This window comes from Scyliorhinus canicula, chromosome 21, assembly GCF_902713615.1.
Source record: "Scyliorhinus canicula chromosome 21, sScyCan1.1, whole genome shotgun sequence".
Classification (NCBI taxonomy): Eukaryota; Metazoa; Chordata; class Chondrichthyes; order Carcharhiniformes; family Scyliorhinidae; genus Scyliorhinus; species Scyliorhinus canicula.
Genome location: NC_052166.1, coordinates 18,879,755 through 18,900,022, shown reverse-complemented (window position 1 = coordinate 18,900,022; position 20,268 = coordinate 18,879,755). Strand labels below are relative to the sequence as shown.

Below are 20,268 nucleotides of genomic sequence, written 5' to 3'. Positions count from 1 at the left end.
TCTCGCTGCATAAAACCACATGTGGACGCTGCCAGCGGGACTTGGATTTCTTTTGTGGTCACTCGGCCCATTCTGGGCGGAGAATCACCGGGTGGGGGGGCTGGCACCGCATCGACCATGCCGATCGGGGAATTGGCGGACCGACGTCGGGGCAGCGTCGCACGATTCGCGCCCGGCCCGGCGATTCTCCGCATTCACCTGAGAAAGGAGCAGTGCTCCGGAAGCTTGTGTTTGAAAGAGATCTGTTGGACTTTAACCTGGTGTTGTCAGACTTCTTACTGTGCTCACCCCAGTCCAACGCCAGCATCTCCACATCATGGCTTTAATGACAACATCAAGGTTGTATTTGAGAGAATGAAGTGCTGCAAGTTCAGGCAGTGGTAAGCTAGAATGAGGGTAGCAGGGCTGCAGTCACGCTGGAATTTTCCAGTGCAAAGATTGAGAGAGGGCATGAGGCCAAAAGAAACGCATCTGGGGCAGGAGAATTCTGAAGATGGGAAGAACGGTCTTCTTTGTAGGGCAAAGACTCCTGGTCAAAGTATTAGCTGCATACCGCAGCAAGGAGAGAAGTACTTACAAATGTTCAAATCTTGATATTCATTCAGCTGGGGGCATAAGGGGATGAAGCTGAGGTCATAGATGAGGTCTTGATCTTACAGGCTAAAAAAGGGGAAGGTCAGAGCAGATGCTGAAAATACCACATTGTGGAGGATTGGAATGAGGTGTAAGTTGCATGAAAGTGAAGCAGAAGAAGAAGAGACATAATTTTAAGGTGATTGGAGGAAGGTATAGGGGAGATGTCAGACGTAGGTTCTTTACACAGAGAGTGGTGGGTGTGTGGAATGCACTGCCAGCAGAGGTGGCGGAGTCAGAGTCATGAGGGACATTGAAGCAACTCTTCAACAGGCACATGGACAGCAGTAAATTGAAGTGGTGAAGGTTAGGTTGATCTTAGATTAGGATAAATGGTCGGCACAACATCGTGGGCTGAAGGGCCTGTACTGTGCTGTCCTGTTCTATGTTCTAAGTAGGATTGACGGGGAATGTTGATCTCAAAATAACATTGGAGTTTGCAGTCCTTGACACTGTGATGATAGATAGACTATCATCCGTAAATGATATGAGTAGCTCATCATCACTGTAGATTCTATGATCTATGATCTGCATGTGTATTATAAGTTATATGTTTTACGAGGCAGCATGGTTGCACATGGGATAGCACTGTAGCTTCACAGCGCCAGGGTCCCAGGTTCGATTCCCCGCTGGGTCACTGTCTGTGCGGAGTCTGCACGTACTCCCCGTGTCTGCATGGGTTTCCTCCAGGTGCTCCGGTTTCCTCCCACAGTCCAAAGACTAGCACGTTAGATGGATTGTCCATGATAAATTGCCCTGAGTGACCAAAAAGGTTAGATGGGGTTACTGGGTTACGGGGATAGGGTGGAAGTGAGGGCTTATGCGGGTCGGTGCAGACTCGATGGGCCGAATGGCCTCCTTCTGCACTGTATATTCTATGTACTGTCGTAGTTCTATCATCCGACCAGCAGGTTGGGCTAGTAAGGAGTCTCAGATGCACCGTGGGTTCCTTCAGATGGTGGTTGTAAGGAGTTGTAGCAGCCGCATATTAGAGCAGCTCTGTTGAAATGAAAAATGAAAATCGCTTATTGTCACGAGTAGGCTTCAATTTCAATGAAGTTACTGTGAAAAGCCCCTAGTCGCCACATTCCGGGACCTGTTTGTTGTATCTCAGTGTAAGTTAGTGTTCGACATTTATTTCCAACTGTATCCATCTTAGACATTTTAGTTATTAATTTGTTAATGTAGTGTTAATAATAAATAGCTTTGTTTATAAAACAGAGTCTAATGTTCTTTGTTCACATCAGCCCAATCAAAGAACATTACAGACAGCTGACAGGAAGAGGAAAACCTTTCAGTTAAAGTGCAGGGGAAGCGAAGGATGAAATGGAAGTTAGGAACAGGTAAGCTCCAGGATATGAAATGACACCACATGGTATAAAGTGTGGATCACAGGGAGCGGTGAGAGAAGATGAACGATTCAGATATCTACAGGGATGTGTTAAGAATGGACACACTGAGGCTGTCAACCGAAGGAGGTTACAAGATAAAGACACTTACCAGTTGCGGAAGCAAATCCTGGATTGCTGTAATCATAGTCTTTAATTTCTTCATACCAGGCGTCCACTGGATCCTTGCCTGAAATGATACAATTTGGGATAAAAAGCAAATTACTGCGGATGCTGGAACCTGAAACAAAACCAGAAAATACTGGACAAACTCAGCAGGTCTGACAGCATCTGCGGAGAGAGAGGGAAGTTTTGTTTCCCGTGTGGATGACAAAGACAAAGAGTTCTGACAAAGGGTCACCCAGACTCGAAACGTCAACCCCCTTCTTTCTCCGCAGATGCTGTGGGACCTGCTGAGTTCGTTCAGGATTTTCTGTTTTTTACACAATTTGTGAGTCTTGCTGAATAAAGCAAGAGATCTGGAAGCATGTGCAAGGAAAAGGAACATCTGGACACAGCTGACAGGATACATCATCTTGGAATGGAGAATAACACAAATCATCTGCCCGCACACACACACTGCAGATGATGGAGAATACCGCAGGTCACTTGCAGTGGGATTACAGATTATTCGATCCATTCAACATCACGTTACTTGGTACAATCAAGATTCACTTTATTATTGAAGCAGCCAATGGTCACTAAAGGAATGAATGAGAGTATTTCAACCTTAATTGGGGGAGTAATACTTGAAAATTTCAAAGTGATCAGGTCTTCAACCTTCGCCAAGTTCAGTTCCTTCTTTACCAGTGTTTTTCTATTTTTAGGTCTCTAGCTAGCTTCCTCTTATGCTCTAATTTCTTTATCCTGATGGGCTTTTTAATCATTCTCTGTCATTCTTTATGTTCCAACCAATCACCTGACCTGCCGTTCAACTTTGCGCAGTTCTGTTTTTTCCATAAGGTTGATCCTTTTCTTAAATTCTTTATGAACCATGGATGGTGGCCCTTCCCCTTAGAATTATTTTCTTTACAGCAGGAATAATAGGTGGGAGTAAAGAATCCACCACCAGTGAATAGTGTGCCACTGACAAACACATGGCTAGGGGACCTTTAAGTTGATATTCTTCCATGTTCAGACTCTCTCTTGCTCTCGCTCTCGATATCACGTTCTTCCCTTGCTAATTTTTCAATTTCCACGTCAAGTTTCTTCATTTCAATTTCCCTTTGAAAGACACTTTATTCCTCTTTTTCCCACATTCTCATTTTAAAAAAATTCCTCGAACTGCAACCAAATTCTCTCCAGATCGTATTCCTCACCAGAAAGTGTTTCTGATGCAACGTGACCTGGACAACTTGCTCATGGGCTTTCCTGTGCTTCTAACAGTCCCAAACACACAAGTAATGTATCATATATCCCTAGCTTTATCCAACACCTCTACTTTTAATTTTCTTGCCAAGTCAAATATTTACAAACCTCTCATAAATAAACCAAAGACAGGTCCTCCACCTGAAGAAAGGCCTGAGCAGATTCCAGAGCCATCCTGTTATGCTATTACAAACATGGTGCCATCTTTAATACATACTATATCTAAATCATTGCTGTCTACTGTTACAAAGATCCCAGATGAGCCCCTGAAATATGTTGCAACACCCTGGGCAAGTGTGAGGTCAATTCCAGCCCCACTTGACCCAGAGACGCAACACAGGTGAAATGAGATTTTAGAATCATAAAATCATAGAATTTACAGTGCAGAAGAGGCCATTTGGCCCATCGAGTCTTCGCCGGCCTACAGAAAGAGCACCCTACTTAAGCCCACACCTCCACCCTATCCCCGTAACCCAGTAACCCCACCTAACCTTTTTGGACACGAAGGGCAATTTAGCATGGCCAATCCACCTACCCTGCACATCTTTGGACTGTGGGAGGAAACTGGAGCACCCGGAGGAAACTCTCGCAGGTAAGGTGAGAACGTGCAGACTCTGCACAGACAGTGACCCAAGTCAGGAATCGAACCTGGAACCTTGACGCTGTGAAGCAACTGTGTCAACCACTGTGCTACCGTGCCGCCCTTTTAATACTTGTAGATTTGGTTGAGTTAAATTGATTACAGTCCCAGGCTTGTAAAATTTAAACACAAGTAACCCTTTACTATTAATATTAATTATAATTAAACAGGCAAAAATACAACTGGCTATCTACTATATGATTCCTTACCCTCCCTTACTAATTCCCCTTCCTTTGAGGGTCAAGAGGCTTCTGACAGGTTCTCTCCAAAAAATACACCTGGCATTAACCAATCACTGAATGTTGTCAGGCAGAAGACTGTCGCTCGCCAACCATTGGTTGCCAGTTAGTCAATCGAACCGACTTCCTCCAAAACCGGTTCCTCAGATTCACTCGGCGCTCACGTGACTGATTTCCCTTCTCCAGAATACAAAATTTGGGAACACACTGTCCTTGGTAAACACGCTTCTACTTAAAGGGACATTTCAATTATGGGTCCATGGACCAAAATGATAAAATAAAAGAAATGAGAACAAAGGAAATAAACAAGAAAGACTCTTACAATATTTAAAAAAGGAGTATCTTGGGATATCAAATTATCAACATTGTTGCTCAAAAGATGACAAGGAAGCTCCACTGAACATGTCTTGCAGCCTGCAAATACCTCTATCTCTCCAGATATCGAATCCATGGTCCATAAGACCTGATGGGAAATCCGGGTTGCCCTGAATGGGAGAGAGAGCAGAAATTAATTTTGATCTCCCTTCCATCCTCCATGCTCTAAGAGTGTTGATAATTACAGGATCCTCACATTTGGTAGACCCAGCCTTTAAATCCCTGTGAAACAACAGGGCTTGCAAGCAGTACACAGACTGGCCTGCTCCAATGTCAAGTCAAATGGAGGACGTGTCCTGTGTGATCCAATCCCTTATAAGCCTAATATATGTGGCTAATTGATAAATTTTAATATTTTGCACCCCTAACACCGCCCCCACTCCCCTTTGAACTGATTCTAAGCAAGGTTTCTTTTTGTTCCACATAAAATAACATAACATTTTATTAATTTCCATTAGGACCTGAGCAGAAAGCAAGATTGGCACCATCGATAAATGATACATGTGATGAATGTTGGGATTTCAGATATATTGTATTTTATGTATTTGGCGCAGTAAGGGTTACAATCCTGGGATAGTCTGTGTATGACTGCAGCAGTAGTGTTTTTAAAAAAATCCTGCTTTGCAAGACAGCTAGGCGGTTTGGGCGCCAGAGGTGGAATTAAGAACAAAGAAAATTACAGCACAGGAACTCTGCAAGCCCTGGGGTGGTGGCAGCCCTAAGGGTGTGGGGGCAATGGAGGCAGTACATGAGATTAGAGGCCCTCCCAACCTGTGCCGATCCAGATCCTTTATCTAAACCTAAATTAAAGCATCTTAAAAGTTTGGGCTAATGAAAAATTGTTTATATTCATAGGGTTCCATTTTGAATTGTTACTTAGAGACAGTTCTTCAGTTATTAATATTATGCTGTTAAAGGCTGGAGCCAGGGCTGAAGCAGTCAGGTGTTGAAGTTCAGAGCTTTAGTTGGTGGCAAGCTGAGAGGTTTCTGAAGGAACAGATTCAGAGATTGTGTATTTTCCTGACAGGGTTCAAAGTCTGAATAGACATCTCTGCATAGCAAGTGCAAAAGGTTGTTTGTTGGGTGGGGTTACTGGGTTATGGGGATAGGGTGGAGGTGTTGACCTTGGGTAGGGTGCTCTTTCCAAGAGCCGGTGCAGACTCGATGGGCCGAATGGCCTCCTTCTGCACTGTAAATTCTATGATTAACGGTGGATTGAGAGCAGAGGTTTGTGGTACGAGTGGGAATACAGATGCAGATAAGGGTTACGATGCCGCTGCATCCATTAGCATTCTTTATGTGTTAATTGTCAGCTATTTTCTTGTGCGATGTTAAAGATATTTTAATATGGTGTGTGCAATGAAGTTTGTTTTAACTTATCATATCCCTAATTTTCATGAACTCACACTTGGAGCGAGGTACCCTTTCCTCACAGTCTCACAAACTTTCATTGGAAAATTGGAGTTTCTGTTCAGTGCCACAGTCATTTTGTTTTTAGAAAATATTTTATTGAACCATTTGTAATTTTCACAGATTAACATTTATGAAACAACCATGTGGGCCGCCACACACAAAACACCTAAACAAACAAAAAACAGAAAACAATGTCCCCTACTACCCCTGCCCTATTCCTCAATTACCCATATACCGAGTTCCCTGTCCTTATCTAACATTGCCATGCCTCCTGTTTCCTCCCCGTCCCCCCCCCTCTCTCACACCCCCCCCCCCCCCCCCCCCCCCCCCCAACGGCCCTTTTCCCCTCCCCCCTTACTGCTGACGTTCAATTTTCCTTGAAGAAGTTGATGAACGGTTGCCATCTCCGGGCAAATCCCTGAATTGATCCTCTCAAGGCGAACTTGATTTTTTCCAGACTGAGAAACCCAGCCATATTGCTGACCCACCCTCCTGCCTTCGGGGGCTCAGTCTCCGGGCCACTGGGGAGGAGAAGGCCAGGACATCGGCCTCCCTCCCCTCCTCCCTGGCCCCGGATCTTTGTTACCCCAAATACTGCCGTTCTGGACTCGCAGTTACCCTCCCTTCCAGGACTTCTGACATAATGTCCACGAATCCCTGCCAGAATCTCCTCAATTTCGGACATGCCCAAAACATATGTACATGGTTAGCCAGGGCTCCCCCGACATCTCCCACACCTGTCCTCCACCTCCTCAAAGAACCTGCTCATCCGGGCTGCCGTCATGTGGGTCCTGTGGACCACCTTGAACTGGATCAGGCTAAGTCTGGCACGCGACGAGGATAATTTGACTCTCCCATAGTTCAATTTCCAACTCTCCTCCCAGCTCCTCTTCCCACTCCGTCTTCACCTCTCTGATAGGGGCCTCGTCCCACTCCATCAACTCCTTGTATATCTCCGAAACCATCCCCTCTCTAACCCTGTTTATGACATCACCTTGTCCTGTAGTCCCCTCAAGGGGACGCAAGGAAAGCTTGGAACCAGCCTCCATACAAAGTCCCGCACCTGAAGGTACCAAAACCCGTTCCCACCCGGCAACTCTAACTCCTCCTCAAGTGCCTCCAAGGTCGGAAAGCCCTCCTGGATGAATAGGTCCCCAAATCTCTAAATCCCTGCCCGCTGCCATCTTTTAAAGCCCCCATCCCACCCCCTGGGACAAACCGGTGGATGTCACAAATCGGTGACCACACGGACACCTCCTCCAATCTCATGTGCTGCCTCCATTGCTCCCACACACTTAGGGCTGCCACCACCCCAGGGCTTGCAGAGTACTGAGCCGGCAAGAACGGCAGAGGCGCCGTTAGTAAAGCCTCCAAACTCGTATCCTTGCAGGATGCCGCTTCCACTCGCTCCCGGGCCGTCCCCTCCCTCACTACCCACTTCCTGACCATCGATATGTTGGCTGCCCAGTAATAGTTAGCAAACGTGACACCACTATTTAAAAAAGGAGGTAGTCAGAAAGCGGGTAATTATAGGCCAGTGAGCTTAACTTCGGTAGTAGGGAAGATGCTGGAATCTATCATCAAGGAAGAAATAGTGAGGTATCTGGATGGAAATTGTCCCATTGGGCAGACGCAGCATGGGTTCATAAAGGGCAGGACGTGCCTGACTAATTTAGTGGAATTTTTTGAGGACATTACCAGTGCGGTAGATAACGGGGAGCCAATGGATGTGGTATATCTGGATTTCCAGAAAGCCTTTGACAAGGTGCCACACAAAAGGTTACTGCATCAGATAAAGATGCATGGCATTAAGGGTAAAGTAGAAGCATGGATAGAGGATTGGTTAATTAATAGAAAGCAAAGAGTGGGGATTAATGGGTGTTTCTCTGGTTGGTAATCAGTACCGAGTGGTGTCCCTCAGGGATCAGTGTTGGGCCCACAATTGATCACAATTTACACAGATGATTTGGAGTTGGGGACCAAGGGCAATGTGTCCAAGTTTGCAGACGACACTAAGATGAGTGCTAAAGCAAAAAGTGCAGATGATACAGGAAGTCTGCAGAGGGATTTGGATAGGATAAGTGAATGGGCTAGGGTCTGGCAGATGGAATACAATGCTGACAAATGTGAGGTTATTCATTTTGGTACGAATAACAGCAAAAGGGATTATTATTTAAATGATAAAATATTAAAACAAGGGCAGCACAGTGGCACAGTGGTTAGCATTGCTGCCTACGGCGCTGAGGACCTGGTTTCGAATCCCGGCCCTGGGTCACTGTCCGTGTGGAGTTTGCACATTCTCCCCGTGTCTGCGTGGGTTTCACCCCCACAACCCAAAGATGTGCAGGATAGGTAGATTGGCCACTCTAAATTGTCCCTTAATTGGAAAAAATAATTGGGTAATCTAAATTTATAAAAAAAAATAAAAAAAATATTAAAACATGCTGCTGTGCAGAGAGACCTGGGTGTCCTAGTGCATCAGTCGCAAAAAGTTGGTTTACAGGTGCAACAGGTGATTAAGAAGGTGAATGGAATTTTGTCCTTCATTGCTAGAGGGATGGAGTTTAAGACTAGGGAGGCGATGCTGCAATTGTACAAGCTGTTAGTGAGGCCACACCTTGAGTATTGTGTTCAGTTTTGGTCTCCTTACCGGAGAAAGAACGTAATGGCGCTGGAGGGTGTGCAGAGGAGATTCACAAGGTTAATCCCAGAACTGAAGGGGTTGGATTACGAGGAGAGGTTGAGTAGACTGGGACTGTACGCATTGGAATTTAGAACGCTGAGGGGGGAACTTATAGAAAAATATAAAACTATGAAGGGAATAGATAGGATAGATGCGGCAGGTGTTTCCACTGGCGGGTGAAAGCAGAAGTAGGGGATATAGCCTCAAAATAAGGGGAAGTAGATTTAGGACTGAGTTTAGGAGGAACTTCTTCACCCAAAGGGTTGTGAATCTATGGAATTCCTTGCCCAGTGAAGCAATTGAGGCTCATTGATTAATTTTTTAAAGATAAAGATAGATAGTTTTTTGAAGAATAAAGGGATTAAGGGATATGGTGTTTGGGCCGGAAAGTGGAGCTGAGTCGACAAAAGATCAGCCATGATCTCATTGATTGGCGGAGCAGACTCGAGGGGCCAGATGGCCGACTCCAGCTCCTAGTTCTTCTGATAGTTAACAAAGCTCAGGAAGGCCAAGCCCCTCTCTTCGCGACCCCGTCCCAGGACTTCCCACTTTATTCTCGGGGTTTTACCACCCACACAAAACGCAAGATCAGTGCGTTCATTTTCATGCTGCCAGACTCATTTTCAGGGCTGCTATGGAATTATATTTATGCACACACACTGACAAATACAGCACACACACTAACTGATAAGGAACACACACACTGACAAATACAGCACACACACTAACTGATAAGGCACACACACACTGACTGATAAGGAACACAGAAACTGACAAATACAGCACACACACTAACTGATAAGGAACACACACACTGACTGATAATGGCACACACACTGATTGATAATGACACACTGACTGATAATAACACACTGAGTGATAATAACACACTGAGTGATAATAACACACTGACTGATAATAACACTGACTGATAATAACACACTGACTGATAATAACACACTGAGTGATAATAACACACTGAGTGATAATAACACACTGAGTGATAATAACACTGACTGATAATAACACACTGAGTGATAATAACACACTGAGTGATAATAACACACTGAGTGATAATAACACACTGAGTGATAATAACACACTGAGTGATAATAACACACTGACTGATAATAACACACTGACTGATAATAACACACTGAGTGATAATAACACACTGAGTGATAATAACACACTGATGATAATAACACACTGAGCTGATAATAACACACTGACTGATAATAACACACTGAGCTGATAATAACACACTGAGTGATAATAACACACTGACTGATAATAACACACTGAGTGATAATAACACACTGACTGATAATAACACACTGAGTGATAATAACACACTGACTGATAATAACACACTGACTGATAATAACACACTGAGTGATAATAACACACTGATGATAATAACACACTGAGTGATAATAACACACTGACTGATAATAACACACTGACTGATAATAACACACTGACGTGATAATACACACTGACTGATAATAACACACTGAGTGATAATAACACACTGACTGATAATAACACACTGAGTGATAATAACACACTGACTGATAATAACACACTGAGTGATAATAACACACTGAGTGATAATAACACACTGAGTGATAATAACACACTGAGTGATAATAACACACTGAGTGATAATAACACACTGAGTGATAATAACACACTGACTGATAATAACACACTGAGTGATAATAACACACTGACTGATAATAACACACTGAGTGATAATAACACACTGACTGATAATAACACACTGACTGATAATAACACACTGACTGATAATAACACACTGACTGATAATAACACACTGACTGATAATAACACACTGACTGATAATAACACACTGAGTGATAATAACACACTGACTGATAATAACACACTGAGTGATAATAACACACTGACTGATAATAACACACTGAGTGATAATAACACACTGACTGATAATAACACACTGAGTGATAATAACACACTGACTGATAATAACACACTGAGTGATAATAACACACTGACTGATAATAACACACTGAGTGATAATAACACACTGACTGATAATAACACACTGAGTGATAATAACACACTGAGTGATAATAACACACTGAGTGATAATAACACACTGAGTGATAATAACACACTGACTGATAATAACACACTGACTGATAATAACACACTGAGTGATAATAACACACTGACTGATAATAACACACTGACTGATAATAACACACTGAGTGATAATAACACACTGAGTGATAATAACACACTGACTGATAATAACACACTGAGTGATAATAACACACTGACTGATAATAACACACTGAGTGATAATAACACACTGACTGATAATAACACACTGAGTGAATACACTGATAATAACACACTGAGTGATAATAACACACTGAGTGATAATAACACACTGAGTGATAATAACACACTGACTGATAATAACACACTGAGCTGATAATAACACACTGAGTGATAATAACACACTGACTGATAATAACACACTGACTGATAATAACACACTGAGTGATAATAACACACTGACTGATAATAACACACTGAGTGATAATAACACACTGACTGATAATAACACACTGAGTGATAATAACACACTGAGTGATAATAACACACTGACTGATAATAACACACTGACTGATAATAACACTGAGTGATAATAACACACTGACTGATAATACACACTGACTGATAATAACACACTGACTGATAATAACACACTGACTGATAATAACACACTGACTGATAATAACACACTGAGTGATAATAACACACTGACTGATAATAACACACTGAGTGATAATAACACACTGACTGATAATAACACACTGACTGATAATAACACACTGAGTGATAATAACACACTGAGTGATAATAACACACTGAGTGATAATAACACACTGACTGATAATAACACACTGACTGATAATAACACACTGACTGATAATAACACACTGAGTGATAATAACACACTGAGTGATAATAACACACTGACTGATAATAACACACTGACTGATAATAACACACTGAGTGATAATAACACACTGAGTGATAATAACACACTGAGTGATAATAACACACTGACTGATAATAACACACTGAGTGATAATAACACACTGACTGATAATAACACTGACTGATAATAACACACTGACTGATAATAACACACTGACTGATAATAACACACTGACTGATAATAACACACTGAGTGATAATAACACACTGACTGATAATAACACACTGATGATAATAACACACTGACTGATAATAACACACTGAGTGATAATAACACACTGACTGATAATAACACACTGACTGATAATAACACACTGACTGATAATAACACACTGACTGATAATAACACACTGACTGATAATAACACACTGAGTGATAATAACACACTGACTGATAATAACACACTGACTGATAATAACACACTGACTGATAATAACACACTGAGTGATAATAACACACTGACTGATAATAACACACTGAGTGATAATAACACACTGACTGATAATAACACACTGAGTGATAATAACACACTGACTGATAATAACACACTGACTGATAATAACACACTGAGTGATAATAACACACTGACTGATAATAACACACTGACTGATAATAACACACTGACTGATAATAACACACTGACTGATAATAACACACTGACTGATAATAACACACTGACTGATAATAACACACTGAGTGATAATAACACACTGACTGATAATAACACTGACTGATAATAACACACTGACTGATAATAACACTGACTGATAATAACACACTGAGTGATAATAACACACTGACTGATAATAACACACTGATGATAATAACACACTGACTGATAATAACACACTGAGTGATAATAACACTGACTGATAATAACACACTGAGTGATAATAACACACTGACTGATAATAACACACTGACTGATAATAACACTGACTGATAATAACACACTGACTGATAATAACACACTGACTGATAATAACACACTGACTGATAATACACACTGACTGATAATAACACACTGACTGATAATAACACACTGACTGATAATAACACACTGAGTGATAATAACACACTGACTGATAATAACACACTGACTGATAATAACACACTGAGTGATAATAACACTGACTGATAATAACACACTGACTGATAATAACACACTGAGTGATAATAACACACTGACTGATAATAACACACTTATACACACTGAGCTGATAATAACACACTGAGTGATAATAACACACTGACTGATAATAACACACTGAGTGATAATAACACACTGACTGATAATAACACACTGAGTGATAACACACTGAGTGATAATAACACTGACTGATAATAACACACTGACTGATAATAACACACTGACTGATAATAACACACTGACTGATAATAACACACTGACTGATAATAACACACTGACTGATAATAACACACTGACTGATATAACACACTGACTGATAATAACACACTGAGTGATAATAACACACTGACTGATAATAACACACTGAGTGATAATAACACACTGACTGATAATAACACACTGACTGATAATAACACACTGAGTGATAATAACACACTGAGTGATAATAACACACTGAGTGATAATAACACACTGACTGATAATAACACACTGACTGATAATAACACACTGACTGATAATAACACACTGAGTGATAATAACACACTGAGTGATAATAACACACTGACTGATAATAACACACTGACTGATAATAACACACTGACTGATAATAACACACTGAGTGATAATAACAACTGAGTGATAATACACACTGAGTGATAATAACACACTGAGTGATAATAACACACTGAGTGATAATAACACACTGACTGATAATAACACACTGAGTGATAATAACACACTGACTGATAATAACACACTGAGTGATAATAACACACTGAGTGATAATAACACACTGAGTGATAATAACACACTGACTGATAATAACACACTGACTGATAATAACACACTGAGTGATAATAACACACTGAGTGATAATAACACACTGACTGATAATAACACACTGACTGATAATAACACACTGAGTGATAATAACACACTGACTGATAATAACACACTGACTGATAATAACACACTGACTGATAATAACACACTGAGTGATAATAACACACTGACTGATAATAACACACTGACTGATAATAACACACTGACTGATAATAACACACTGACTGATAATAACACACTGACTGATAATAACACACTGACTGATAATAACACACTGAGTGATAATAACACACTGAGTGATAATAACACACTGAGTGATAATAACACACTGAGTGATAATAACACACTGACTGATAATAACACACTGAGTGATAATAACACACTGACTGATAATAACACACTGAGTGATAATAACACACTGACTGATAATAACACACTGACTGATAATAACACACTGACTGATAATAACACACTGACTGATAATAACACACTGAGTGATAATAACACACTGACTGATAATAACACACTGAGTGATAATAACACACTGAGTGATAATAACACACTGACTGATAATAACACACTGAGTGATAATAACACACTGAGTGATAATAACACACTGACTGATAATAACACACTGACTGATAATAACACACTGACTGATAATAACACACTGAGTGATAATAACACACTGACTGATAATAACACACTGACTGATAATAACACACTGACTGATAATAACACACTGACTGATAATAACACACTGACTGATAATAACACACTGACTGATAATAACACACTGACTGATAATAACACACTGACTGATAATAACACACTGACTGATAATAACACACTGAGTGATAATAACACACTGAGTGATAATAACACACTGACTGATAATAACACACTGACTGATAATAACACACTGACTGATAATAACACACTGACTGATAATAACACACTGACTGATAATAACACTGACTGATAATAACACACTGAGTGATAATAACACTGACTGATAATAACACACTGACTGATAATAACACACTGACTGATAATAACACACTGACTGATAATAACACACTGAGTGATAATAACACACTGACTGATAATAACACACTGACTGATAATAACACACTGACTGATAATAACACACTGACTGATAATAACACACTGACTGATAATAACACACTGACTGATAATAACACACTGAGTGATAATAACACACTGACTGATAATAACACACTGACTGATAATAACACACTGACTGATAATAACACACTGAGTGATAATAACACACTGACTGATAATAACACACTGACTGATAATAACACACTGACTGATAATAACACACTGACTGATAATAACACACTGACTGATAATAACACACTGAGTGATAATAACACACTGAGTGATAATAACACACTGACTGATAATAACACACTGAGTGATAATAACACACTGACTGATAATAACACACTGACTGATAATAACACACTGACTGATAATAACACACTGACTGATAATAACACACTGAGTGATAATAACACACTGACTGATAATAACACTGACTGATAATAACACACTGACTGATAATAACACACTGACTGATAATAACACACTGAGTGATAATAACACACTGAGTGATAATAACACACTGAGTGATAATAACACACTGACTGATAATAACACACTGACTGATAATAACACACTGACTGATAATAACACACTGAGTGATAATAACACACTGACTGATAATAACACACTGACTGATAATAACACACTGAGTGATAATAACACACTGACTGATAATAACACACTGACTGATAATAACACACTGACTGATAATAACACACTGAGTGATAATAACACACTGAGTGATAATAACACACTGAGTGATAATAACACACTGAGTGATAATAACACACTGACTGATAATAACACACTGAGTGATAATAACACACTGAGTGATAATAACACACTGACTGATAATAACACACTGAGTGATAATAACACACTGAGTGATAATAACACACTGAGTGATAATAACACACTGACTGATAATAACACACTGAGTGATAATAACACACTGACTGATAATAACACACTGACTGATAATAACACACTGAGTGATAATAACACACTGAGTGATAATAACACACTGACTGATAATACACACTGAGTGATAATAACACACTGACTGATAATAACACACTGACTGATAATAACACACTGACTGATAATAACACACTGACTGATAATAACACACTGAGTGATAATAACACACTGACTGATAATAACACACTGACGTGATAATAACACACTGACTGATAATAACACACTGAGTGATAATAACACACTGACTGATAATAACACCTGACTGATAATAACACACTGAGTGATAATAACACACTGACTGATAATAACACACTGACGTGATAATAACACACTGACTGATAATAACACACTGACTGATAATAACACACTGACTGATAATAACACACTGACTGATAATAACACACTGACTGATAATAACACACTGAGTGATAATAACACACTGACTGATAATAACACACTGAGTGATAATAACACACTGAGTGATAATAACACACTGACTGATAATAACACACTGACTGATAATAACACACTGACTGATAATAACACACTGACTGATAATAACACACTGACTGATAATAACACACTGAGTGATAATAACACACTGAGTGATAATAACACACTGACTGATAATAACACACTGACTGATAATAACACACTGACTGATAATAACACACTGACTGATAATAACACACTGAGCTGATAATAACACACTGAGTGATAATAACACACTGACTGATAATAACACACTGACTGATAATAACACACTGACTGATAATAACACACTGACTGATAATAACACACTGACTGATAATAACACACTGACTGATAATAACACACTGAGTGATAATAACACACTGACTGATAATAACACACTGAGTGATAATAACACACTGACTGATAATAACACACTGAGTGATAATAACACACTGACTGATAATAACACACTGACTGATAATAACACACTGAGTGATAATAACACACTGACTGATAATAACACACTGAGTGATAATAACACACTGACTGATAATAACACACTGACTGATAATAACACACTGACTGATAATAACACACTGACGTGATAATAACACACTGAGTGATAATAACACACTGAGCTGATAATAACACACTGACTGATAATAACACACTGAGCTGATAATAACACACTGAGTGATAATAACACACTGAGTGATAATAACACACTGACTGATAATAACACACTGACTGATAATAACACACTGAGTGATAATAACACACTGAGTGATAATAACACACTGACTGATAATAACACACTGAGTGATAATAACACACTGAGTGATAATAACACACTGAGTGATAATAACACACTGACTGATAATAACACACTGACTGATAATAACACACTGAGTGATAATAACACACTGACTGATAATAACACACTGACTGATAATAACACACTGACTGATAATAACACACTGACTGATAATAACACTGACTGATAATAACACACTGACTGATAATAACACACTGAGTGATAATAACACACTGACTGATAATAACACACTGACTGATAATAACACACTGAGTGATAATAACACACTGACTGATAATAACACTGACTGATAATAACACTGACTGATAATAACACACTGAGTGATAATAACACACTGACTGATAATAACACTGACTGATAATAACACACTGACTGATAATAACACTGACTGATAATAACACTGACTGATAATAACACTGACTGATAATAACACACTGACTGATAATAACACACTGACTGATAATAACACTGACTGATAATAAACACTGAGTGATAATAACACACTGAGTGATAATAACACTGACTGATAATAAACACTGCCTGATAATACACACTGAGTGATCATACACACTGACTGATAATAAACACATGACTGTGATAATAACACACTTGATGTGATAATAACACACTGACTGATAATAACACACTGAGTGATAATAACACTGACTGATAATAACACTGACTGATAATAACACACTGAGTGATAATAACACACTGAGTGATAATAACACACTGACTGATAATAACACACTGACTGATAATAACACTGACTGATAATAACACACTGAGTGATAATAACACACTGAGTGATAATAACACACTGAGTGATAATAACACACTGAGTGATAATAACACACTGACTGATAATAACACACTGACTGATAATAACACACTGACTGATAATAACACTGACTGATAATAACACACTGACTGATAATAACACTGACTGATAATAACACTGACTGATAATAACACACTGACTGATAATAACACACTGACTGATAATAACACACTGAGTGATAATAACACTGACTGATAATAACACTGACTGATAATAACACACTGAGTGATAATAACACACTGACTGATAATAACACTGACTGATAATAACACACTGAGTGATAATAACACACTGACTGATAATAACACACTGACTGATAATAACACACTGACTGATAATAACACACTGAGTGATAATAACACACTGACTGATAATAACACACTGACTGATAATAACACACTGAGTGATAATAACACACTGACTGATAATAACACACTGACTGATAATAACACACTGACTGATAATAACACACTGAGTGATAAATACACACTGACTGATAATAACACACTGACTGATAATAACACACTGACTGATAATAACACACTGACTGATAATAACACTGACTGATAATAACACACTGACTGATAATAACACACTGACTGATAATAACACACTGACTGATAATAACACACTGACTGATAATAACACTGACTGATAATAACACACTGACTGATAATAACACACTGACTGATAATAACACTGACTGATAATAACACACTGAGTGATAATAACACACTGACTGATAATAACACACTGAGTGTAATAAACCTACGACTGATAATAACACACTGACTGATAATAACACACTGACTGATAATAACACACTGACTGATAATAACACACTGACTGATAATAACACTGACTGATAATAACACACTGACTGATAATAACACACTGACTGATAATAACACACTGAGTGATAATAACACTGACTGATAATAACACACTGACTGATAATAACACACTGACTGATAATAACACACTGACTGATAATAACACACTGAGTGATAATAACACACTGACTGATAATAACACACTGAGTGATAATAACACACTGACTGATAATAACACACTGAGTGATAATAACACACTGACTGATAATAACACACTGACTGATAATAACACACTGACTGATAATAACACACTGACTGATAATAACACACTGAGTGATAATAACACACTGACTGATAATAACACACTGAGCTGATAATAACACACTGACTGATAATAACACACTGACTGATAATAACACACTGACTGATAATAACACACTGAGTGATAATAACACACTGACTGATAATAACACACTGAGTGATAATAACACACTGAGTGATAATAACACACTGACTGATAATAACACACTGAGTGATAATAACACACTGACTGATAATAACACACTGACGTGATAATAACACACTGACTGATAATAACACACTGACTGATAATAACACACTGACTGATAATAACACACTGACTGATAATAACACACTGAGTGATAATAACACACTGAGTGATAATAACACACTGACTGATAATAACACACTGAGTGATAATAACACACTGACTGATAATAACACACTGAGTGATAATAACACACTGACTGATAATAACACACTGAGTGATAATAACACACTGACTGATAATAACACACTGACTGATAATAACACACTGAGTGATAATAACACACTGACTGATAATAACACACTGAGTGATAATAACACACTGAGTGATAATAACACACTGAGTGATAATAACACACTGAGTGATAATAACACACTGAGTGATAATAACACACTGAGTGATAATAACACACTGAGTGATAATAACACACTGACTGATAATAACACACTGAGTGATAATAACACACTGAGTGATAATAACACACTGACTGATAATAACACACTGAGTGATAATAACACACTGACTGATAATAACACACTGACTGATAATAACACACTGACTGATAATAACACACTGACTGATAATAACACACTGAGTGATAATAACACACTGACTGATAATAACACACTGACTGATAATAACACACTGACTGATAATAACACACTGACTGATAATAACACACTGACTGATAATAACACACTGACTGATAATAACACACTGAGTGATAATAACACACTGACTGATAATAACACACTGACTGATAATAACACACTGACTGATAATAACACACTGACTGATAATAACACACTG

At 39.0% G+C, this 20,268-nt stretch overlaps 1 protein-coding gene across 1 annotated transcript in view; it reads right to left on the bottom strand.

Moving 5' to 3' along the window:
- Positions 1 to 20,268, bottom strand: part of LOC119955932 — a 247,361-nt gene that overhangs the window by 185,322 nt on the left and 41,771 nt on the right. The window contains exon 4 of the mRNA XM_038782590.1: positions 2,134 to 2,211. Coding sequence (XP_038638518.1) covers positions 2,134 to 2,211 — 78 coding nt within the window. The remainder of the gene's footprint in view (positions 1 to 2,133; positions 2,212 to 20,268) is intronic.